Source organism: Mercenaria mercenaria, chromosome 8 (assembly GCF_021730395.1).
Source record: "Mercenaria mercenaria strain notata chromosome 8, MADL_Memer_1, whole genome shotgun sequence".
Taxonomy (NCBI): domain Eukaryota; kingdom Metazoa; phylum Mollusca; class Bivalvia; order Venerida; family Veneridae; genus Mercenaria; species Mercenaria mercenaria.
Window position 1 is genome coordinate 12,734,590 of NC_069368.1, and position 25,005 is coordinate 12,759,594.

General features: G+C 35.7%; 2 protein-coding genes and 1 long non-coding RNA gene across 5 annotated transcripts in view; all 3 read right to left on the minus strand.

Moving 5' to 3' along the window:
• Positions 1–4,344: 4,344 nt before the first annotated feature.
• On the minus strand, positions 4,345–9,996 carry LOC123565500 (CHRNA7-FAM7A fusion protein-like). The gene is made up of 6 exons (XM_053550335.1): positions 9,708–9,996; positions 8,056–8,217; positions 7,350–7,469; positions 6,675–6,956; positions 5,705–5,901; positions 4,345–5,053 (listed from the first exon to the last, which is right to left on the minus strand). The coding sequence occupies exons 1-6, from the start codon at positions 9,994–9,996 to the stop codon at positions 4,589–4,591; spliced, it is 1,515 nt and encodes a 504-aa protein (XP_053406310.1). The 3' UTR covers positions 4,345–4,588.
• A 102-nt stretch (positions 9,997–10,098) lies between these two features.
• LOC128559157 (uncharacterized) lies at positions 10,099–11,662 on the minus strand. Its single transcript, XR_008372219.1, has 3 exons — positions 11,534–11,662; positions 10,721–10,765; positions 10,099–10,200 (listed from the first exon to the last, which is right to left on the minus strand). It is a non-coding gene; the product is annotated as an uncharacterized LOC128559157 (long non-coding RNA).
• Positions 11,663–21,566: 9,904 nt separating this feature from the next.
• The window catches only part of LOC123523035 (3-hydroxy-3-methylglutaryl-coenzyme A reductase-like), a 40,773-nt gene continuing 37,334 nt past the window's right edge, over positions 21,567–25,005 (minus strand). For all 3 annotated transcript variants that reach the window (XM_053549398.1, XM_053549395.1, XM_053549397.1), the window contains exons 17-20: positions 24,793–24,997; positions 23,490–23,648; positions 22,890–23,044; positions 21,567–21,964 (exon numbers count right to left, since the gene is read on the minus strand). In XM_053549398.1, coding sequence (XP_053405373.1) covers positions 21,607–21,964; positions 22,890–23,044; positions 23,490–23,648; positions 24,793–24,997 — 877 coding nt within the window. In that variant the 3' untranslated portion in view covers positions 21,567–21,606. The remainder of the gene's footprint in view (positions 21,965–22,889; positions 23,045–23,489; positions 23,649–24,792; positions 24,998–25,005) is intronic.

Consider the following 25,005-nt stretch of genomic DNA (forward strand, 5'->3'; position numbering starts at 1 on the left):
GATACGACAAAGTTACTTATAAAACCAAATTGGATATGTAATTTGGTATCAGGTGAGTGGTGGAAAATAACATTTGTTATTCGAAGGGGTGTTCAATGAAAATTTACCGACTGAATAGCGAACATTGCAGACCATGATCAGCCTGGTCGCAAAGGCAGAATTACTTGCCGTCGGCAGGCTAAAGGTTATCATGTTCACATCCTTGCAAATACTGTTTGAGGGTGGTACGTTCTTTGAATGTGGCTTTTTTAAATTAGATATTCATCCTTGCGGTTTTTGGTTGCGGGTTTACCCCGCTATCAAAGTTACAAGTGTATTTGTGACAATCATATAGAATCTTTATTTTATTCCAAATCACATCCAAAGGATGTTCATGTGCTACACAAAATAGTCCCATTCATGAACAATGCGGATGAATTATCAATGAACAAGCAGTTCTGATTCAACCTGTATCCATTCACACTGACCATTTAGATTATATAAGATCTGTCAACGATAAGGTTCTCAAGCCTACGGTTACATCACAAGCTAGGTCAGGCAGAGTTCGTCATAGTTATGATACACATTTGTATTTGTTCCCATTCATGTATATTTATAGATTGTCATTTAAACAGAAAATAAACTTTCTACCAAAACCCGCAACCACCAGACGTCTCAAGGCTTTGATTTATATTTTTGATAAATCTGATATGTGTTTAAATGCATGGCATACCAACTTTGTTTTTCAAAATATTTTCCTTCTTTGTGCTAGCTAGATAATATATTACATTTATTGATTTTGGCATACCCCACCCTCACCCCATTTCAATATTTTTGTGGTATATATTGTTCTTTGACTAAATATAAACCTAATAAATAGGAACAAAGTAATATTTAGATTTGATACTGTGTTTTTCTTGACAGATTTAAGGTTAAAGGTCAGTAATTCAAATCCTTCTTTGTTTCATATAAAAAACAACAACTTCATGTCGTCTTTACGTATCTTTAGAGAACATCACTTTTTCCTACACCAATTTTTCATGAAAGTTCTATCACAAACTAACGAAAAAATGAAAAGAAAATAGGGGGTTGAATAGTTCCTAGTGAAATGCCAGTCAGTTGTGGTCTGCTACCCTAAAAATGGCGCATATTTGCTCTCGTCCGCGCAATAAACACCTACTTCCGGTTTCGATCTGCAAAACTTGCCATGTGGGTTGTATGAACATGAAAACCGTCCCAATTCATGCAGAATGTATTCTAGTAGCGAAAAAGTGTGATAAAAGCACTCGTTCTACACGAATTTGCGCAGAAAATGGGAAAATTAGGATCTATTTATTATGGACTTCTTTCGACTACACCACGGAAGCACATTTTCGACCGAATTACTGACCTTATTCCTTAACAGTCTTTCTTATTTAGTAATATTTTCATATCTAACTCTTTCTAAACTAAGATCACGGTTATCTAAAATATTAAGATATTCTTCATGCTCAACTTTTGTTTTGATGCATTTATTACCAGAATTCGGGCTGGTTTACATTCTTCTTTGTTTTCATCGTTTCTGCTACAATTTATCTATGACTGAATTAACAATTACAGACATCTCTACATTAAAACTCTTACTCGTTGCATGATCAGATGAAGGACTATGAATGGTCTTTTTCGAAGCGTCTGATAAGTTTGTTATAGACACATTGATTGGCGTAGTGCTTATACGAATAGACCAATGCAACACAGTCTGACAAACTGTTGTAAAGTATTATGGTCACAATACTATAAATAGTTTTCCCTATATATTCTATATAAAACTGACATTTTATTAACGATTTACCAAACATAGCTAGACCCATTTCAGAAAACAAATTCTTACCTCATTTTAAAGAGTTATGATAAAACTGATATAAAATGAAGAGAAAAGTAGGTGTCATGTATCTTCTAAGAGAGATTTCTCTTGTCACATTTACTTACTGTAAAATCACACCAAAAGCACATTGATTTGGCCTGGAAGTAATACTCGTACTAAAATTAAGTTTCACTTCACCAAATACATCCACCTCTCCAATTTTCCCTATCAAAATCTCAAAAATACATCCACAATGACATTTAACAGAAACTAGCTTAAATTTAGACCTCTGTTGCTATGCCAAGTGAAAAATTAGTTTTCAAAAGCCTGGCAGTCGTTATGCGACTAGACCAGATGGTTCCCACACTGGTTCCTCTATATTAGTTAGTCCTTATTAATTACACTGTTTGTTTGTGACAGCGTGTATCCCATATTGGCCGGTCACCAACAAGCTTTGTAAACGATTTTATCTTGCCGACTACCTTTTTTAGCCTATTTTAACGCTATAATTGAGACATAATTTTTTTGTATATTGACCAACAGAAATGCAAGAAACTTGAAGGAGGCGAGATGAAATAAAATGTACGCAGTTTTGATTTATCATAATAATGTAGTATGTCCGCATAATTATGAAAGGTATCCAACTGACGCATTACTTAATGATAAAGACGTCCTCACATCGAAACTGGTACTTTCTTATCAAGAATTAGCTTTTCAGCCACGCGCGTTTGTTTATTGTTCCTTCTCTTGTCCCTTCTCTTGAGAAGGATTCGGCGATATATGACAATTTTGTGTCGATTCGCCGTAAAATCCAACTCACTCACTCTCTTGAGAAGGAACACTTATTGTTGACATTTCACTCTCCACTGAGCAGGTAATGAATACCAGGGTGTTGTCAAAGGCATCCGACTACCAGTTGTGCGCCGCCAACTTGGAGTCATGCATATACATTTTGAATAGCCTCCATGGCAATGTTTGTTCATGCGTCTTAACAACAATCTATTGTGAAATGCTAGTTTAGAGTATTAACCCATGCTTTGAATATTTGTGCCTGGACTAGCCATAATTAAACTGAAAATAGACTCCCGCCAAGTAAATGAAATAGTCGCCGGTACCGTGGTGATTGTTATCTTCAGATTTATCAATGCAATTGGCAAATGCTTTCTTTTATTTATTTTATGTCAAATTCGTTTTCCTACGTTTCGTTAATGCGCATTCTCATCCATGAGAGGTTCGTCAAAATCACGAGACCAGGAGACCATATTAGAGATCTAGCATGCGATAATGTAAATGCTCAGCTTGAATATAAGCTTATTTGTAGCTATACCTATATGGGCGGCACCTTCAGACGGTTGTAGGAAGATAGTTCATGATATATGTGTTTATTTTTTGTGTCTCTATATATGCAGCTATATATGGACGCATTAATCACGTGACAAAATATCCGGGAAGCCTACTTCTAAAATTTTAACATTGTGGTCAGCATGATGTTAACGTTAGATTTTCTTAAAGGACAGAACACTGCATATGCGATAGAAGAGACTTTTGCTAAAGTCTAAAGTAAACATGCTAGAGACAGGTATTGCTTACCATCGATGCCAGAGGTAGACGATGAGCCATAGCCAAAATACAGATAAATCGTGAAATGACATATAAATAAACTGTTGTATTAAGGAGGCATGGAGGGTATCGCACATTTCATTACGTTTCAAGAACAGACCAAGTCTGCTATTATTTTTGCATGGTTGTGTTCTTACTTCCACAGGATCTTGTTACAGACTTTACTTACATTTTACAGATGTCCATATGTTTGCGCCCCTATTTTCCCTAAAAAAATTCTACGTGAGTTTGAGAAAAACCCACGTTTGGATACTTATGTGTGCTTAGGCTTAAAGACCAAATGCACGTTTCAACATCACGAAACATTTCTGTTTGAAGTATATTCTTTGCAAAACAAGTATAGAAAATATAAGACTTGAGAATCGTCAATTATTTCATTGCCACGACGAGCTCGTAAGAAAATGGTCAAGTAAGGAAATAAAGAAATAACGGTCGCCGCTATAAAAAATGAGAGTGCATCTTCCCCACGGTCCGGTTTAATCAAAAATAAAGGTTCGGGTAACGTTCTCTGTTTAAGAAGTAAAACCACCAATCGGACCAGGTCAACACAAAGTACTTGACCAGTTTCTTATTAAAGAGCACACATAAATACTTCAGATTGCATCAACCATCTTCCTGTACAGATTAGACGTATATGTTTATATCAAAAAGTATATATAAAGAAGATATTTGTTTGTTTCGATGTGGGACTGGGGTGTCTTTCGCGAGCGAGCACCAGGTGCGGTATTTTTACAAGTTGCATAGCTACGAATGGTGATGTGGGATATGGTGTTCGCGAGTAGAGATATTTTGCCACTGTCATTATTTTGTTACTGTATGTTGTTGTTACCAGATGCTCTTAAAGGGCCTTGACTTTATCAACAAAAAAAACTTTTTAAAAACTGAAACTTGTTTAATAAACCTACGGTCTTCCAATACACGTAATTACACGTATGTTTTGAAAACGTGCACCCGAACTCTGTCATTCAAAATTACATTGCTGATTGTCTCTGTCCGGTAATCCAGGCTGAAAGTTCATCTGTCACTTAAGCAAATATAGTTTTCCAACAAATTACTGTTCTTCAATTCCCGTCTGAAACACGAAATAAACTAAATTTATGTATGTGAGTCAGAATCCGTTCTTAAAACATTCAAGATGTAAATTGATCAATGCTCACTCATTATCTTCACCATCATGATGACCGTCGCAATCAACTGAAAGGTAAAAAATAGGATCATAACAACCCTATCGATCACTCGGGCCAGTTGTTGCCACTCTTCAGCCACTTCATCACACTGCTTTTGACTATTCAGGTAATCATGAATTGACTCTATGCACTCTAGCTGCAGTTTCATTAGCCTTATCTCCTCTGACCGCTCATCTCCGGCAGTAATCGGGCTCTTTCGGAAGTTCGCGACGAATCCTTTCGGTACGTTAGGGGAACTGAAATGTTCACACAATTCTTCTTCGGCAATCATCGATTTCTTCCGGTTGTCTTTGGTTGACGAGTGTCTTCTTGGGATGGTAGGGGAAACGAAAAGGTTGCATAGCTTAACATCATCTCCCGACAAGTTTGATTCCATATCTGTTAGTTCCATTTTGTCCGAAAATATATCGGAAGCATTTACCTTCTGCAATATTCAGATAGACATACGTTGAATCATAAGTTTAAAATGAAGTTCGAAAAGTCACTTCATACATTTTACTGCTAATTAATCTGTTAGGTTTACATAAACTATATGAGCCGTGCCATGAGAAAACCAACATAGTGGGTTTGCGACCAGCATGGATCCAGACCAGCCTGCGCATCCGCGCAGTCTGGTCAGGATCCATGTTGTTCGCTAACAGTTTCTCCAATTTCAATAGGCTTTAAAAGTGAACAGCATGGATCTTGGCCAGACTGCGCGGATGCGCAGGCTGGTCTGGATCCGTGCTAGTCGCAAACCCACTATGTTGGTTTTCCCATGGCACGGCTCAATTATGGTATTTGTTCATGTTTTAAAATATGAAATTTAGGTCTAGTATACCTTTAACTTTGATACTGGAACACAAAATCTTCATATTAGGATCATTAGCTAAGCTCTGAATGGATAACGTTTAAAAAGATTTTCAAACATACTTTTGCCAAGATTTTTATTAAACAGTCTGATTTTCAATACAACATCTGTAGTATAAACATGCATTATACAGGTTTTCTAAGACTGTAAAGTTATGGTGTCCTATAAACTAAAAAATATTCCGAAATACTGAACAGTAGTCTATGTATACTAGTTACTACTCACATTCTGTTTGCAAAACAGTTTTGATTTATGCTCTTTGCCTTGTTGGAACAGTATCCCACCTAACCACTTTAAGAACACAGTTCTAACCCATGATGGCATCCTGCGACCGTTGCCGCCTCTGTGATGTAAGTTCAAAACTGTGACGGTCATCAGACAGGACCATGAAACTAGCAGCATTGCGCATGTAAAATACATGCCTGAAATAAAGTGTGCATTCAAACATAAACATAAAATTAAAAGTCCTTTTTAAGACAAAATCAATTTGATTTGTTTGCTGACGGTTTTTGTTGACTACTTACGTTAATAATTTTAAAGCGACTTATTTACCTGTGGTTTGGTTCCAGTGAGACCCACCAACATTAATAAGATTGTCAAACGGTCAAGATGACTTCTTCACTTTTAAGTATACATTTGTAAATCTAGTCTCTTTTGTATAAGACATCTGATTACATCAATACAGTCAATCAAGAAGTCGCGAAATCAATTCCAGTGGATCTGATGGTCTTTCTGACGATTCGACAGCAACCTAATACTAGCACGTCTTAATTCTTCCCCCGCCTCTGATTCATGTTTTGGAATGTTTCACTTACTTGTGAACAACAGATAACTACTTGAATTAAAACCAGGAATGCCGTTTAGGCCCTGTACCTGTCGTAACATAATGGTATTTAAAAGAGGTGTTAAAGCTATATTAAATATGTAATGTTGGAGGATCAAGTGTGCCAGACTGAAGTCAAGTTGCTTCAAGTCAACATCCAGCTTTCTTGGGGTTCTAGGAAGAACATCAGTAGATTTCTTTCCGTTGGATCATCGTTTCAAAATTAATTTTGTCAAGTTTCAATTTAAAGTTTTGTCGAGGGAACATGAAAAACTCGGATGCTTTTACTACGTAACATAACAAGTCGGCTATTGATAATTCAATTGCAAAATTTATACATGAAAATAATGTGAAAAGTGACATAGGGCCTACCTATATATGGAAACGTTTCTGACGTCGGTGGCATCGTCTCGGAGACAACGAGCATGAATACGGACAAAGAGAGAAGTACTGTGATCTCCAGCGAAACTTTCTCTCCAGAGTCTGGCGGCAACAGGAACGCCAGCACTGCCATAGAGGACATCAAAATACATGGAAACATCAGGTTCAACAGATAAAAGCGTGGTCTTCTTTTCAATGTGACGTAGAAAGTAACGTCAGGGAACGGGTCAGGGCAACAGGAAAAATAATTAACATGCCGTACCGCAGGCGCTCCTACAACAGATCGTACAAAATAATGGAGACAAAAATCAAAATCTTAAAACAATCAATTTAAAAAAAGTCTGACATGTCTATCGGAGTCTTAAAATCTTTATTGCAAGATTGTTCTTAACAACAGCCAGTCCAATGTCTGGTGATACCAAAACGTTTTTATGATAGCGGGGTTAAAAACTCAAACTGAGAACCAGTTTTATGATAGAGGGGGTAAAAACTGAAATTGAGAATCAATCTTGTGAACAGCAGGGTTAAAAAGCTGAATTTGAGAACCAGTCTTTGAAAGCAACATAAAAATGGTCAGTTTCTGGTAATTGCTCAAAACAGTCAGTTTTACACTGGTCTCCGGTTTCAGTTTTGTCATTAACAACTACTAAAATGTCTAATATTTACCAACTATCTCCCATTCTCCATTTTCCTTATAAGTGGCAATATCAGCGGCCGTTTCTCCATCACGTCCGGTTAGATTCAATTCATTGCCGAAGTAGGACCAGGACCCTAATTTTATTGGACCTGAAAAAAGAATTATAGGCAAATATGCCGATATGAATATTACATAAAGTTTGTTATATCTAGAGTTTTAAGACTGGTACCTGAATGATTATGGCATAAAGTGCAACAATTTTCCTCTTGTTTAGTATGTCAATACATTTAATTCAATTTGTTTTAAAACTAACATATATCTTTTTGTCTTATTTGTATCCTGAACATCGTTTTTAGAGAAATTACAATATTTTAATAACGAATATTTATGTGATCTATTTGTACTTACAAGTATCACAGTCTATTTACGAAAAAAAAACATGGAAATTTACACAATTCAAAAAGCGTATTTAAATCTGGCCAATTCTAAAGGGTTTGTGCACTTGCTAATCCCTTTGGATTCTGCTTAAAAAGGCGTTATAACTGACATTGGTATACTTTCTTACGTAAATGTTACACAAACTGAAACCCGTGGGGAATGTCCTCCGTTGACTTAAACAGATGGCAAAAAATGTTGGGTTTTGACTGGGTGACTAGAAAAAAATATATGTAGCGCTAAACACATTTAGCCGATAATTCGGAATTTGTTTGCGATTACAATGCAGTTTATACTCACATGTTTGAGTGTCAAAGGGGAAATACGTGACATCCATCTTACACAATGTGGCAACAACACTAGGGAAATAATAGTACACAGACCCATCTGGGTAAACTGATGCCCGGTAGTCTTCAATGCCTCCGAGAGCATTTTCTGCGCTGAAAAAATGCAGAAGGTCAACTAAAAAGAGATTTTTGTTAAAAGTTGATACAGTGTTCAGTAATACCATATAGTATTATAATCGCTTTTATGGTATCTTGGATACATGTTTGAAAGGTAAACTGCTGTATATTTTGTCCATTCACCTCTGTACGGTAACGTTCGGGTAGGTTACGCTACAACTCATTCGCATACGGAGAAAACACGCACACGTGATCTATGCCAACCAAAGTGTACGTGTGACGAAGTGTTTTGATCATGAAAACTTAAAATCGTACAGTCGAGATTAGCATATCGCCTGTATGAATAATTTGAATACGCCTAATTGAATATTATATCAGGTATTCGAATATTCATTATCAGATATTCAAATATGTTTGTTCAACACAATTTAAATAGAAACTATTATTCTAAGATGACTGTTTGATATCTCATACTGGAATATGAGATGGCATATTACCGGAATAGGTGATATTACATAAATAAAAATTAAGAATGCTATCATGCTATTCAAAGGGCTAATAGCAAATTAGAAAAACTTAAAATCGGATAGTATTATTTTCACAGTTTGCAATGTCTCATAGGTGTGTGCAAGAGTGACATGCATCTGTTGAAAATAGCCCTGCGTTAGATCTTTATAAAGATTGTAAAAAAAAGCACTCGCATATAATTGTTACCTAGATTTATTACCTAACAGTTATAGATTTTTTGTTACAAGATTAAGAATATCTGAACATACTCTTAGAATTCAAACTGATATGGGCAAAATAGACTACCACACAATGAACGATACTGTTTATGTTGTAACACTATTGATATTGAAGATGAATATCATTTTATTTTAATATGCCAATGTTACAGAGTTATTAGAAAAATATATTAAGAAGTATTATTATAATAGACCATCAATATACAAATTTATTGGACTTATTACTACAAATAACAAGAGTTGTCACTATTAGTGGCAAATGCCCCCGAAGCGTGCCCAAGAATGCTACAGTTGTCTGCGCAAAATAAATAAAAATTTAAATAATGACCTTGACCCGAGAGGCCCGGATCATGCACATAGCATATTCTCAGGCTAAAATAGTTACTTGCACAAAATTACTTCTAAACCCAAACAACAAGAAGAATAAAATAATAACTGCCTGCAGAAAACCGATGTCAAATTGTGACCTTGACCTTGACCCAAGAGATCCGGGTCATTGACACGACACACCCTTGGGATTAGATGAACATTTGTGCAAACTTATTTCAAAATCCCTCCATATGCGAAAAAGATATGGACCGGAAACGAAAAAAAAATCACACATCATTTTGTGACCTTGACCTTGACCTGAGAGACTCACGCTCCTTCTGATTTATATGATAGCATAATTTGATCGATTTTTTTTATTTGAAATGGCAACACTATGAAACCATAGGTGTTAGTAGGGGACAAAAATGTCTTACCTTTGATAAAGGGTAACATCAAGAATCCAGATGTGTTGGTAGGGAAAAAGATGTCTTACCTATGAAAGAATCCAGAAGTGTTTGTAAGGGGGAAGATGCATTACCTGTGATAAAACGTAGCATTAGGAATCCGGATGTGTTGGTAGGGAACACTTTGGAGTGATATACATAAATACATGTATACTTGTCAGGGAATCCAATGGGGTTGATTTCTGCCATTTCATGTTTACACGATACGAATACACGGAATAATTTAGGCAAATTAGCGAAACCTTGCGGGTGAAATCTCAAACCTTTGTCTGTGGCAGCTATAAAACGCCGTGTCGTCGGCCTATGTACATTCGTCATGTCTTGAAGTGGCAGAAATCAGCCACCATCAGCCACCATCTATAGGAATCCAGTTGTTCTGTCCGAGAATAATTTAAAACGATAGTTATAAACCTACTTGTCATATAAGGTAATATCAGGAATCCAGAGGTGCTGGTAGGGAATAACCATGCTTGGTATGCCGGTACTTGTTGCATTCCATTTCAATCGGCAATCCATCCATGACTATCAGCAGAACGGAAAAGCAATAAAAGACAATTATGAAACCTGTCATGATATACAATCAAGTGCTAAGATACAACTTTAAGCAGAGGTCATCTGCCTTTAAAGACCACGATTGCCATAGATGCAATGCATTATGACCTTTGATAAAGGACAACCTAGAAATAACGGATACAATCTATTTGTTCATGTTTGACTACCCTGGCATTTTAAAACATCTAAATGTCTTTGCCCTTAAATAGCAAAATGTCTCTGCATTAACAAAAGAGTACAAAGAAATATATAAAATATCGACGTTTAGAAAATATCACAAGACAAAAGACAAAAACAATTTTACAACAGCAGATATCTCATAAATAAGTTAAAAAGTACATTTGTACAAGTTTTCAAATGTTTTGTGCTTGTCAGATAAATATTTCTACGCGCTATTACAGACCGTCACGCTGCCTTAATGACATGTTCGTTAAAATAAAAAATGGACACTGCTGTTGAATAGCAATACAGTGGTTTAAAACATACGTACAAGTCTGACCCAGATATTGGACTGCAGAATCTGTGACGGCTCATCCTGAAAGACGGCAATTTCAGAACTGACAGAGACCACTTCGGGATTTTACAAAAACGTTTTAGTATTATGAGTACATTGTAATTTAAGCTTTTTTTTCATTATTTTCGTTAAGTTATTGAAATATCATTCTGAATTATAGCCAGTGTTTTCTCAGTGTAAAATATTAAATATAAGTACAAACAAATTTGTTTGTTTTTTATATATATGTAAAATATATTTCAGTCGTGGAACATCATATTCACATATTGCATTTGATGTTCATTCGGTGAAGGATATTTCAATAACAAATATTATAAACGAGCCGCGCCATGCGAAAACCAACATACTGGTTTTGCGACCAGCATGGAACCCAGCCAACCTGCGCATCCGCTCAGTCTGGTCAGGGTCCATGCTGTTCGCTGACGGTTTTTCTAATTGCAATAGGCTTAAAAAGCGAACAGCATGGTTCCTGACCAGACTGCGCGGATGCGCAGGCTGGTCTGGATCCGTGCTGGTCGTAAACGCACTATGTTAGTTTTCTCATGGCGCGGCTCAAATATATTTTATGTGTTAATAATAAAATTTACTGAGTAAAAACACTAATATTTTTAATAATTATACATAAAGACTGAAACTGTTGACGACAAATTCCTACCAAATGGGAAAAAAGGCATCATTCTAGTCTTCGACAGAGTGGACGGACGAAAACTGTCAGAAAATAGATAAATGAACATGTCTTTGAAGAACGTATGAGTGAATGCATTACTAAAAGGCAATATTTCACCTTACCAGATCTAAGATTTGTCTGACTGCGATGCCGACTTTGACTTGTGTTGGAGCACCACAGTCGGGAATTATACTTGGGTTGTAATTTCCAAATAAGGACTGGAACACATCAAATGCTTGATCGCTACCACCGCGACAAACTGAAAATAATCCCTAATCTTTAATTTTATAATTCACTTTAATATTGCCGTAATTCGCGAGCTTGTATCTGTTTCACTGAGTTTTACCTAAATTATAATGGGAAGGTAAAAGGTTATTCCAAATACCATACAAGTGATACATAAAGTGAAGTAAAAAGAAAAAATGTTGCGTTCGAATTTTGCAGATCATCTTAGGTCCTTCGGATTTCACAACATGTTGTCGTCTCCCGATTTGGCAACATAACAAGGTTAATGTTATCGTCCTCAGATTTGGCAACAAAAGCAAAGTCATGCTGTCGTCCTCAGATTTGGCAACAAATGCAAAGTCATGCTGTCGTCCTCAGATTTGGCAACACAAGTATGACCACGTTTTCGCAATACAAGTATGACCACGCTGTCGTCTCCGAATTTCGCAACACAATAGTATGACCACGTTTACGCAACACAAGTATGACCTGGCTGTCGTCTCCGAATTTCGCAACACAAGTATGACCACATTTTCGCAACATAAGTATGACCACGCTGTCGTCTCCGAATTTCGCAACACAAGTATGACCGCGTTTTCGCAACACAAATACGACCACGTTTTCGCAAAACAATACGACCACGTTTTCGCAACACAAATATGACAACGTTTTCGCAACGTAAGTATGACCACGTTGCCGCCTCCGAATTTCTCAACACAGGTATAAGTATATATGATTTTTGTCAATATAGCTTTGATTGAAATATAACATGAATATAGTAGTAACAAATATACAAAAGCAAAGCATTTCAAAGCACATGTCAATTAAGATAATAAATTATGTAAACTGCATTTTTTACATAGTTTTGATCATAAGTTTAGAAAGCAAATAAAATTCTTGCCCCCAAAAAAGACAAATATATAAGCATAATCGTAAAAGATTTCCTTTTTAGGGTTTGTTTTAGAAATAGTTACTTATAAGTGAGAAGGATCAGTTTCAGAAGCTGCGTGTCCGTTGACTTTCATACAGCTAGTTATTAGTAATATTAAAAAGACTGAAACGTCGTTATATAAATTAATAACAAAAAATGAAATTTTACCTTGAAAAGTTCCAAATATAATCAAAAACTTAAATTTTAGATGCACCATGATGAAAACATAGTATAAGTGTAATCTACGACATTCTCTAATTTATTAATTTTTGAACGTTAGTTTCTACCGTATAAACAAAACCGATACCCGTATGTGTACATGTCAAATTAAAGTCATTGAACGATTTCTTAATTGCATACATAGATGATCAGGTGAGGTCTGGCATCGATTAAACATTCTAATGGAAAGATCATTTGGGAATCCTTACTGTGACCAAGTAATTAAGCAATAAATGATACATAGAAATATCATATAGGTAATCTACTAACCTACTGTTGTTCAAATACTTACTAATATTAATATTCAAATAATTACCTACCTTGTGATTTTCTGTTAGGGTTAAATGAATTCCATACAGGCAATCGTGAACTGTTCACATGCCTTCAAGGTTAATGTTAATGGATTTATATCAATTTATCATAGGAGGAACCTAATTGGAAGAAAGTTCAAGTTGAGTTAATGACATCTAGGAACAATTATACTGGGCGTCAATAGTATGTGAGAGCTGCATCGCACAGAACTCTGACATAAAAAAAAACATGTTTGTGTTTCCGAAGCACACTGGAATTGGTATTTTAGCAAAATGCTCAAAATGCTAATTTTGGCTCAAGAAAATTCAGAAATGGCTCAAACTTTAAAAAAAAACCTACTTTAAGAATTAAGACCGGTCTTGTCATTATGGCTGAGAAACGTAGTTCTGAATCAGGTAGTTTACCTTTTGCAAAGAAAACAAAATCTACGAAAAGTGAAACTAGGACTCTAAATCCAGCTGAAAAATGGGAAATATCTAGACTTTCCTTGGTTGCTTGTGGAATTTGTTGTATTTGAATGCAGGACTATATATCTTTGTGACACATTATAGCCATTACTTTTAAGTTATGGTGATTTATTTCAAAACTATAATTATTTCGTTTTGAAAATTTTCCTCAGTTTCACAATGTAAATTATTCACCATTACTTATAAGTATTCCATTTTAATGATTTTCCTCAGTATCACATATTCTGCTATTTCTTATAAGAATTTCATTTAAATCACATAATCACCTTTTTTATATAAATAAATTATATTTCCATAATAATGATATTTCTTGTAGCCTATACTATGACATATTAATATCCTGACCATATTTTACATGTTATGGAAATAAAACTTAATTTTGGCCTACCTCTTTCTGCTGCAATTTAAGCATATGTAATACCTTAAAGCCCAAAAGCTTCAGGGGGCATTTAAAGCCCACCCTCCCCCCTCTGTGAACCCCATCAAAACCCTGTCGTGAATACGCGAATGGGTGTGCGCTTCGATCCACAGCGTCAAAGTCCTCTAGTTGCTGTGAAGACATTACTGAATCTGCTACTATTTGTTACCTGACAGACTGTCCTGGCTTAAACAATGCGCTGTGACCTCAAAGTCCTCTGGTTGCAGTGAAGATATTACCACATCTGCGGCTAGTTGTGTCCTGACAGACTGCCCAAACCAAGCAATACGCTGTGACCTCAAAGTCTTCTGGTTGTAGTAACGACATTGCGGAATCTGCTACTATTTTTTACCTGCCAGACTGTCCTGGCTTAAACAATGCGCTGTGACCTCAAAGTCCTCTAGTTGCGGTGAAGACATTACTGAATTTGCTACTATTTGTTACCTGACAGACTGCCCTGGCCCAAACACTGCGTAGTGACCACATAGTCCCCTGGTTGCAGTGAAGACATTTCCGAATTTGCGACTATCTATTACCTGACAGTTTGCCCTGACCCAAACACTGCGCAGTGACCTCAGTCTTCTGGTTTCAGTGAAGACTAAACCGTACCTACGGCTATATGTTACCTGACAGACTGCAATGGCCCAAGCACTGCGCTGTGACCTCGAAGTCCTCTGGTTGCAGTGAAGACATTACTGAATCTGCGACTATTTGGTACCTGGCAGCCTGCCATGACCCAAGCACTGCGCTGTGACCTCAAAGTACTCTTGTTGCAGTGAAGTAATTATTGAATCTGCGGCGGCTACTTCACCGGTTCTCAGCAGCCAGAAGAAACGATTAGTAAGGGAACAGAAGAAACTGAAAACAAAGATGGTCATGATAACCCTAGATCGTTCACCTGAATTTCAGAGCTTAAAGTTACACTTTTGGAGGAGGGCTATATTATACTCCATGTGTCGAAAGTTCCAGAGGCAGTTAAGTTGATTAGACATACTGGTGTGACTGATAACTTTCAAACACTATATGCTTCTTAGGCCTTTAAAACTGGGTTGAAAATACACACAAATCATTAGAGCAGGCTCTTAAAGGCCTAGATTTTGGCAGATGGGCCAAGGGATTTCTGTCTTCACCAGCACAGTTGGGGGCTAATGACCATCACAGTATGGTTCCAATTAACAAGGGTCAATGTTTATTGGAGAGTCAGTCTACTTTACAGGTGTACCAATTAGTGAGAAGGGGAAACAATGTAATTTATCTTAAATTGATATATAATTAATAACTTTTAAAGTTACACTAGTTTTTTTTAAGATAATCAGAAACTTATTTTCACAATAATGAAATAATGATAAACTTACTTAAGAAATATGCAAGTTTTTATTTTTCCAAAGTCTGTCTGGAGAATTGTGATATTTCAGAAAATTGTGACTTTCACTCATCTAAAGCTTGCAGAATACTGTAAGTAATAGTTATAGTATGTGTGAGAGTGTGTTACCAGGATATATCAGAGCTAGGGGTACATCGAGGGTATTTTTCTCTGCACATATCGTCGAGGCCGGTAGGCCGAGACAGATATGTGAAGAGAAAAATAACGAGATGTACCCCTAGCTCTGATATATCCTGGTAACACACGAGCACTACATATTATAACTGTTTTATCGCATAGTTTATCATTAAAATTTATATATCATTTTCATTTAAATTTGTTTATTATTATTTTTACTATTTTGATTCCCTTTCTGCGCCTCGCTGACTGAAACACTAAAACTTCTGTTTTAGAAAATGTGTTCCCCAGATAAAAGTACCCAACAAATTTCTGCATTGGTTTTAAATCTTTGCATTTCATTGGCCAGACATATTGTAAAACTTGTTGTTTTGTTTGTAAAAATAATCAAAGAAAAAGAAACATTTGAGAAATCTCAGAATTTCATATATTTCATGTATTTCTGAATTTGGCAATAACTATCAAGTTTTTGAAATATTCTAGTTTATTTATTCTTTTACTTTATAAATGTAGGTGTTTGTGACAATTCTTTCTCTGTGAACTGTAAATTTGAGCTAAAATCATCTTTTCTTTGAAAGGAAAAAATTATACTCCCTTGATAGGACCTCAATAGAGAAAAAGTGTTCCGATATATATCGGAACAGTTTTACTGTGCTGATATATATCGGAACACTTTTTTCTTATGAAACTCCATAGAGATTTCCGTGTTGATATATATCGCAACAGTTTTGTAAGATATCAGCACAGTTTTGTAGTAATAATGTGTGTTACTATGTATAACATGCTGCAAAGATCAAAGGAAAATTGCCGCACTATGCGATAAATAACATTTGTCTAAAAATTGAAAACAGAATGTGCATTTCAAAGTTACAAAGCAAAGCATGAAAAAAAGTCACTTTTGGCAATATACTGAAAATGAATATTCAGTATAGATGGAACACAATAATCTTAAGTTCAAATAATGTTGATTACATGAATACAAGAAACCCAGTTTCCAATTAGAAAAAATATTGTTTGTCAGCACAAAGAACTCCTGAAGTTTTCACTTTACTTGTGTTTTATTGTCATTATTATTTTCAATATTATTACTGTATCTTTAATCATCCTTTATGTAATATAATAATAATAATAACAATAATAATAATTATTATTATTATGATTATTTTTATTATTATCATTATCATTATTATAACATTAAAGTAATACTTACTGTCATCTATATAATATCAAAATAATAATTAATATTATTATCATTCCACACTCACTGAAGAAAAATTAATTTCTTTCAACTCCACTGCACACATCTTCATGGTCTAGTTGGGGTCCCTGCTGTGCTAATTGCCCTCTAATCAGTTACGGTTACATAATCGCTGATAAGCAGCAGATAAGATGGGAGTTGTATATTGGATTTGGGGGGGGGGGGGGGGGGAAGGGGGAACACTTATATAGTAGTGAATCTAGGCCTTTAATAATGGCTATCTGCATCTTGCGTTAATACCGGTAAGTTGTTTATAAGTATTTCTTTATTTAGCTTTAGTAGCCCCTAAAAGGGGACCGGCTCCCCCATTTGAATAAATTTCGGAGTGGGCCTCACAATGATGCTACAGACCAAGTTTTATGAAGATCCATGAAGCAGTTCTAGAAACGAAGTTGTTTCAATGTAGATCTATTTAAGCTCTAGCGGCCCCTTAAAATAGTCAAGTGCCCCCATTGTACAAATCTGGGAAAGGACATCATAATGATGCTATACACGTTTGATGAAGAGTCGATAAAGCAGTTCAGGAGAAAGAAAGTTGTTTTAGCTCTAGCAGCCCCTAAAAGGAGACAAGCACTCTCATTTGAAAAAAGAAAAGAAATCTCTCTCTCTCTCTCTCTCTCTCTCTCTCTCTCTGTCTGGCTGACTGGCTGGCTGGCTGTCTGTCTGTCTTGCCACGCCCTCTTTTCAAGTATTACGTGCAGATGCGTGTCTGTGCGAGAGATTAAAAGAAGAAATGTACAGGAGGGTAAAAGTAATACCAACGTATTTAGTGTTAAGTGTTGAAAAATCAAGACGAGTAGGAATATAAACAGTTACAAGAGATTAAAAACGGCATTCTTCACATTATATCGTGCGAGAACATTTGGTCACTCCCTGTCTGAATTTTTCCCGGGTAGAGACCTGCACAACCTCGGCTGGAAGAGAGTTCCATAGAATGATAGTAGCTGGAACGAAGAAGAATTTGTTATAATTACAATGTGTAATGATCTGCTTGTAAGATAGGGGGGTGCGTGTGTCTTGTGAAGCGGGTAGACGGTATAACATAAGGAGACATGGGCACTGCACCCGGTCCAGAACATTAATAGCCTGGCATCTGATTTTCTGTCTTCAAGCGAACGCTATCCCAGTTAATTTACCATTCGGGAGACAATGCTGTATGTGGAGTAATCGTTTGAAACCCATTGCGTGGCCCTGCCCTTACCATTTCACTTTTATGGATGTTTTGTTTGGTATATGGACTCCAAACAGAGCTGGAGTATTCAAGTTGAGGTCTGACTAGAGTTTTGTAAGCAAACTCTTTAACGCTTGGGTTTTTAGTGGGGATGTTCCTTTTCAGGAAGTTAGGAGTTTGACTTGATTTGGAGGTGACCTGATTAACAGGTTTATTCCAATCAAGGTCTGAGGAGATAGTGACTCCAAGATATTTTGCATCACTTTCTGTTTCATGGATTTGACCATGGAGTGAGTATTTGGACCTAACTGGGTTTTTTAACCTGGTCATATTAATCACTGTACATTTTAGGGGTTAAACTCCACGTCCCATTTGCTCTCACAGACCTGTAACCTGTCAAGATCTTGTTAATGGATACTTTCATGAGGAGAGTTTTTGACGGTGATGTAAACAGCAGTGTCGTCACCAAATAACCGGACCTGTGAAGCTTTATTTTCAGGCAGATCATTTATGTATAGTAAAAAGAGAAGAGGGCCTAGAACTGAACCATGGGGTACTCCGGATGTTACTGGGACTTCATCAGGTTTCCTCATCAACTAAGAGTGACAGGTGCCAGCCTATCAGTAAGGATTTGACCCATTGCAAAGTGCTGCCCTGGACGCCTTGTTGGTGAAGTTGAAAGAGAAGTTTCAGGTGGCTGACCTTATTGAACGTTTTCGAGAAGTCGAACAGTAAAGTCTGTTTGGTGACCTTAGATTAGGTTTCTTGACAGATCTTCATCTAGTTCTAGGAGCTGTGTTTCGCATGACCTTTTCCCCTCAAACCGTGCTGTAAGTCATAAAGAATATTGTTGACCTGGTAGTGCTTTGAAATATTGGATGCAACAATGTGCTCTATTAGCTTACAGAAAACAAATGTCAAAGAAATCGGCCGACAGTTGGCAGGGTTACCTTTATGCCCCTTTATAACAAGAGCACCGCCTTGCGGGTGCTGACGCTCATCTGATTTTTTTGTATAATAGAAATATTGCCCTACCCATGATTTTCTAAGTCTGAAAAGGGCCATCATTCTTGCAAAAAGCAGGAAAGAGTTATGTTTCTTGAAGTACAGCGTCCGCTTATGATGGTGAAAAACTGTTGCAAGTTTTAAAGCAATAGCTTCGATAGTTTGAGAAAAGCTGACCTAAACATAAAACTTATCCAAGAAAACTGATTTTCTAAGTCCATAAGGGGCAATAATTCTTGCAAAAAGCAGGATGGAGTTATGTTTCTTGATGTACAGGGTCAGCTTATGATGGTGAACAAGTGTTGCAAGTTTCAAAGCAATAGCTTTGATAGTTTAAAAGAAAAAGTTGACCTAAACATAAAACTTAACCAAGGAATCTATTTGCTAAGTACAAAAGGGGCCATAAATCTTGCAAAAAGCAGAATGGAGTTATGTTTCTTGCTGTACAGGGTCAGCTTATGATGGTGAACAAGTGTTGCAAGTTTCAAAGCAATAGCTTCGATAGTAGTTTAGGAGAAAATCTGACCTAAACATAAAACTTAACCAAAAAATCTGATTTTCTAAATCCAAAAGGGGCAATAATTCTTGAAAAAAGCAGGATAGAGTTACAATTCTTGATGTACAGGGTCAGCTTATGATGGTGAACAAGTGTTGCAAGTTTCAAAGCAATAGCTTTGATAGTTTAAAAGAAAAAGTTGACCTAAACATAAAACTTAACCAAGAAATCTGATATTTTCTAAGTCCAAAAGGGGCCATAATTCTTGCAAAAAGCAGGATGGAGTTATGTATCTTGCCGTACAGGGTCAGCTATTGATGGTGAACAAGTGTTGCAAGTTTCAAAGCAATACTTTTGATAGTTTAGGAGAAAAGCTGACCTAAACATAAAACTTAACCAGGCAACGCCGACGCCGACACCGATCAAGTGATAACAATTACTCATTTTTTTTTTCAAAAAATCAGATGAGCTAAAAAGGGGAGTGACGTTTGCTTTAGACCAGTCAGCTGGCATGGTACCTGTGTCAAAAGTTTTTTGAAATAACCTGGTATAACTGAATAACTGTTGTGAATTATACTACATGTATATTCATGAGCTTTGTTTCTTAGTCCATAAATGCATGTTGTATCGTGAGTTTGAAAATGTGTTTTTATTATATCCTTACACTTGTGTAGCATTCAGCATTTTATTGAAAACAAAAATCAACACAATGTCAAGAATTTTATGTTTGGGAGAGTACCCAATTCATCTGAAATATTTTTCTTTCATACAACTTATAATCTATCAATGTTTCCTGAAATAAAACAAATAATGTTAATACTTCAATAACAATTTTTATTCGTAAAATGGCAGTTTACATTCAATATCAAATGAAAACATCAAAATATCAAAAAATACTACATTCAAAATTATCCTTCAACATTTAGTAATGCATAAAACATTACTTCCACTAAAACTTCCATTTAACAGTTCATGGGGTAAATTTAGAAACAGGTGGCATAAAACTGTCATGGTAATTTCTTTAAAAAGCAATTATCTGTGCAGAGTAAAACTATTATTTCAATCAAAGTTAGTGAAAAAATATTGGATTTACTATAAGATACCCTTGTGTCCATTTACTGAATGGTTTGAAAGAGCCAACAGTCAAAACTATTTCCTCTGTAGAACTTCTTCTCTGAAAGAGGGCATAATTGGTACAACTGTAAAGTCACATTGAATTCCACTGTAAATATTGTAATTCATCTGATGTTCTGAAACATTTAATAATTTAACACTCCATCCATTTAAGACTTTTACAGATATTATTTTTTTTATAAAAAAGCTTGCAATTCAATTATTTCCCATTTTCACAACTACATATTTCTACAATATATAGATGTTTAGTGATTTTTTACAGGAAACAGTTCCAGAAAAAAATCACTTGGGGGAAAAAACAATCAATGAAACAATCTCACCGCAAGTTTTACATATAAAAATCTTTTTTGTTTCTACGTAAATAAGCATTGCCGTAATAATGTTGACTAGGCTAAGCAATACTAATACTATAACAATAATTTACCTAACTATTAGGTCAAAAGGCCTTGCACATGATTATCACAAGCATGATTAACTATATTAATATTATTACTTCAATACTTGGGCTAGCATCAAAATGCACTACAGCCGTTCCAAAAGTAAAAATTTTTCAGATTGAACATGTAACTTACACCCTTAACTTGTACCTTTACAAGGTATACTAATAGCTGTTGTGGGGCTTGGTATGCCAATGAGGAGGAATCTCTTACACTGCAAACAGACAACTGTAACTATGAATAATTAATATCTTCAAGAATCTTGCTTCAGTGTAGCATCATGATATCTAAAAGATGACCTAACAAAGGTATCATATGGACAAAACAGATGTTGCCAAAAAAAAAAAATGGAACAGCAAAATGTTTTCAAATCAAAGAAAACTTGGGGTTTTCTTTTTAACCAGTGTAATCCCTGGGCAATGTCAAAATCGTCATAAAGTACAAATCTTGGTGTCAGAGACAGTTTGACAGTAGTAACTTATTCGGAGAGCAATTAGTTAACATGAGACTTTGTCTTTTAAATGTAATCAGTCTTCTTATTTATAGATGTGTATTATGGATTTAAAAACAAGCAAAGCAGGCTGATTTAAATGGATATAAGTTTCCTAATTAAGATGTCGATCATGACACATGTTTTATACAAGAGTCAATCTTCTTTATATCTTTAGAACTTCTTTGTCTTAAGCTGTTATCAGTGTCTGTAGATTTGGCACGATTAGAATCCATCTTCTTGTTTTGTTCACTATTTCTTTCACTACATTCATTATGTTTTGGCAAGTCACTGAGATTTTGGCGAACACTGGAATTACGAACATTCTGAGACAATGAGGAACGTAATCTCGCTATATCAGATGAGTTTTGGAAGGAATTGCTGAATGAATTATCTAGTGACGAGCGTAGAGACCCCAAATCTGAAGTACTAGAAAACTGTCTTTGTTTGCTATCTGGCGTTGGAAATGAACCTACTGAAATACTGGATCTGAAATAAAAAGCAAAATATTAGAAATATATAATGCTGAATGTTATTTCCTACTTAAGAAACACACCTCACAAAAGGATTTGTAAACTATTCTTCATTTAAGCTTTCATGCTCTGACAGTTGTTATCCAGAAAATGCCAACAAATTACAACATATGTATTAAGTGTTCCCTTGTTAAATTTTCATTCAGTTTTTCATGCAAATAATTCTTTGAATTAATCTGAGACAAATATGAACAACATGAACATACATCTACAATATCAATACAGATTCCTCAAGACAAACAAAAACAAGAGCTATTGACTTCTAAGCTCAATTTGTGACTGTGACCTATGATCTACTTAACAAATTCATGCATTCTGCACATTGTCTTATCACCACCTACCAAAATGCCATGTCTGAAGTCAATACGTAAATGGTTATTAAATTATCCTCAGGATAAGTATAAGGGACAGATTTGACCTTGCTGTGATCTTGACCTTTATCTAATCACCCTTGTTTATGTGCACATTGACAACAGACTTGAACTTAATTTGTGACCCCGACTTTTGACCTACCAACCCAGCTTATATGCGCTGCACATCGTCTCATTGCCACCTACCTTTATGCCAAGTTTAAAGTCAATACATTGAATGGTTATTAAGTTATGCTCTTGACACAAAATATCAATGACAGATTTCGCATTTAGCTCAATTTGTGTCCTTGACTTTTAACCTACTGATCCAGGTCATGTGCTCTGCACATTGTCTCCTCGCCAACTACCTCTCTGCCAATTTTGAAGTCAATACCTTGAATTGTTAATACGACAGTGAGACAGACGCATAGACAGCTGTACACACCATCATGTAACGTGTCCAATTTTCTAAAAAAAAAAGGCACTTTATAATACTAAGTTTTAATATTTTAAGAAATTTTTTTAACAAACCTATTATGTTTTAGATGACTACGGACAAGATGTCCTGCAGCTAATGCTGACAGCAAGGATAGCTCCCCTGCTAGGACGGTACCACACACTATACGAGCCAACTGCTGGGCATTTTCACCTGGATGATCTGTGTTCGAACCATGCACACCCAAGATCTGCAAAATTAAAATTGGACACATAAAGCAGATACCAGAGTAAGGTTGAAATTACTTCTCAGTCAAAAATGATTTTTTTAAAACATTACAAAATGATTTCCTAATTAAGAATACATGTAAGCAATTCATTCAGTATCTGGATAGATAATCGTCAAATTTACCATGTATGTATTGGTTTTGAACAGAATCTATTAACACCTGCCAGATGATCGAATCATGTATCTATACACATGCAATATCCATGTTTAACCAACAATCTAGCTGCATGAAACAATGAGAAAACAGACTTTAAATGTGAAAAATGATAGATTTACTGACTAAGGATGAAATCTTATACTGGACCTTTTCAAGGCTTACTTATTCCCTAAGACCAGAAAATGATGTCAGTTTCTAGCTATAAATACTTCTGTTATTTACAAATTATCATCCAGATTTTCAAGAGTACCTTGAGACAAGCTGCCTGTGGTGGCAGTATAGTACCTCCTCCTACAGTCCCCACTTCTAGAGAGGGCATCGTACACGTAATGTACAGGTCCTCGTTGTTCTCCCCTGTCGCTTCTATCAATGTTATACAGTTACAACTTGCAACTGTCTGTGCTGGATCCTGTAACAAATTGAAATTTTGTAAACATGTGACAACTGTTTTACTCATAAAAACCTGTTGCAGGTGTTCTGTATACACATATGTGATCAAAGAGACATCCTTATACAGTGGAACCTCCCTAATCCGAACCCCTCTAATCCGAAAACATTTCTAAACTGAATGAATTATTTGGTCCCATTTTTTCTTATTTTCTTATTCAGTCTCTGTTATATAAATACCCTTGTAATCCGAAACCTCTATACTCCGAAAACCAAACAAACTTTTGTGATTTTTATATCTAATTACATTAAATTCTACCCTTCTAATCCGAACCTTAGTCAATGTTTCTGGTGTAAATCTTGCTCACTTTTGACATTTTTGAGTATGTTTACAATTTTAACCATTACTCTTTATAAAGGAGTCAACAACAATAGGTCCCAACACTGATAATCAAAACTCATGTCAGACTTTTGCTTTGTAGATCCATGCACAGGTGTGAAGAAGCAAGTTCAAGTAGTTTGTTTGAACAAGAATTTATAAGAATAGACATATGTACAATAATACTGCCATTGTAATAGTTCCTTATCAATTTGTTTATCCTGTTCCTTCCTCAAAACTTTTTGTGCAATTTGTTCATTTAAAGCAGCAAAATTATTCACTGAAAGTGGTACTAAATCAGATCATTACAATAACTGGACACGAAAAATATTCTCCTTTTAGCTACGTTCTGGGAATGAAAAAGTGGTGAAAAAATGTGATATTGAGAAGTTGAATTAACATGAAATTTACAATACACCAAAGCAATCTACATGCAGCTTATAATTTGATTGTTTTTATTAGTCTGTACACAAATAGATAAATTTACACATCATGTGTAACAAATAGCATAATGTTTCGTTCTAAATTAGAAACCTTTCTAATCCAAAAACTTCTCTAATCCCAACTTTTTTGTTCGTCCGAGCATGTTCGGATTAGACAGGTTCCACTGTATTTCACTCTTCACCTACTTTTACAAATCCATGAATTTACTACAATTTCCTGAAAACATCTTTTTTTCCGATACCTATTGAAAAAAGTGGAACAATCAACACAGGATGACTTTTAAATTTCGCATGAAATGAAAAAGTTCCTTCCTTTTGTAACAAATTGAGAAAAACCTGCATACCTGTCCTGTAGCAATAAACATTGCAGTGACAATGTTAGCCGCATGAGCATTGAACCCTCCTATACTGCCAGCCATGGCCGAGCCAATCAGATTTTTGCTGATGTTCAGATCAACCAGGGCTGGAACTGTAGTTTTTAGTGTGTTTTTCACAACATTGGCTGGTATAATAGCTTCACACACCACGGACTTCCCTCTTCCTTCAATCCTATATAA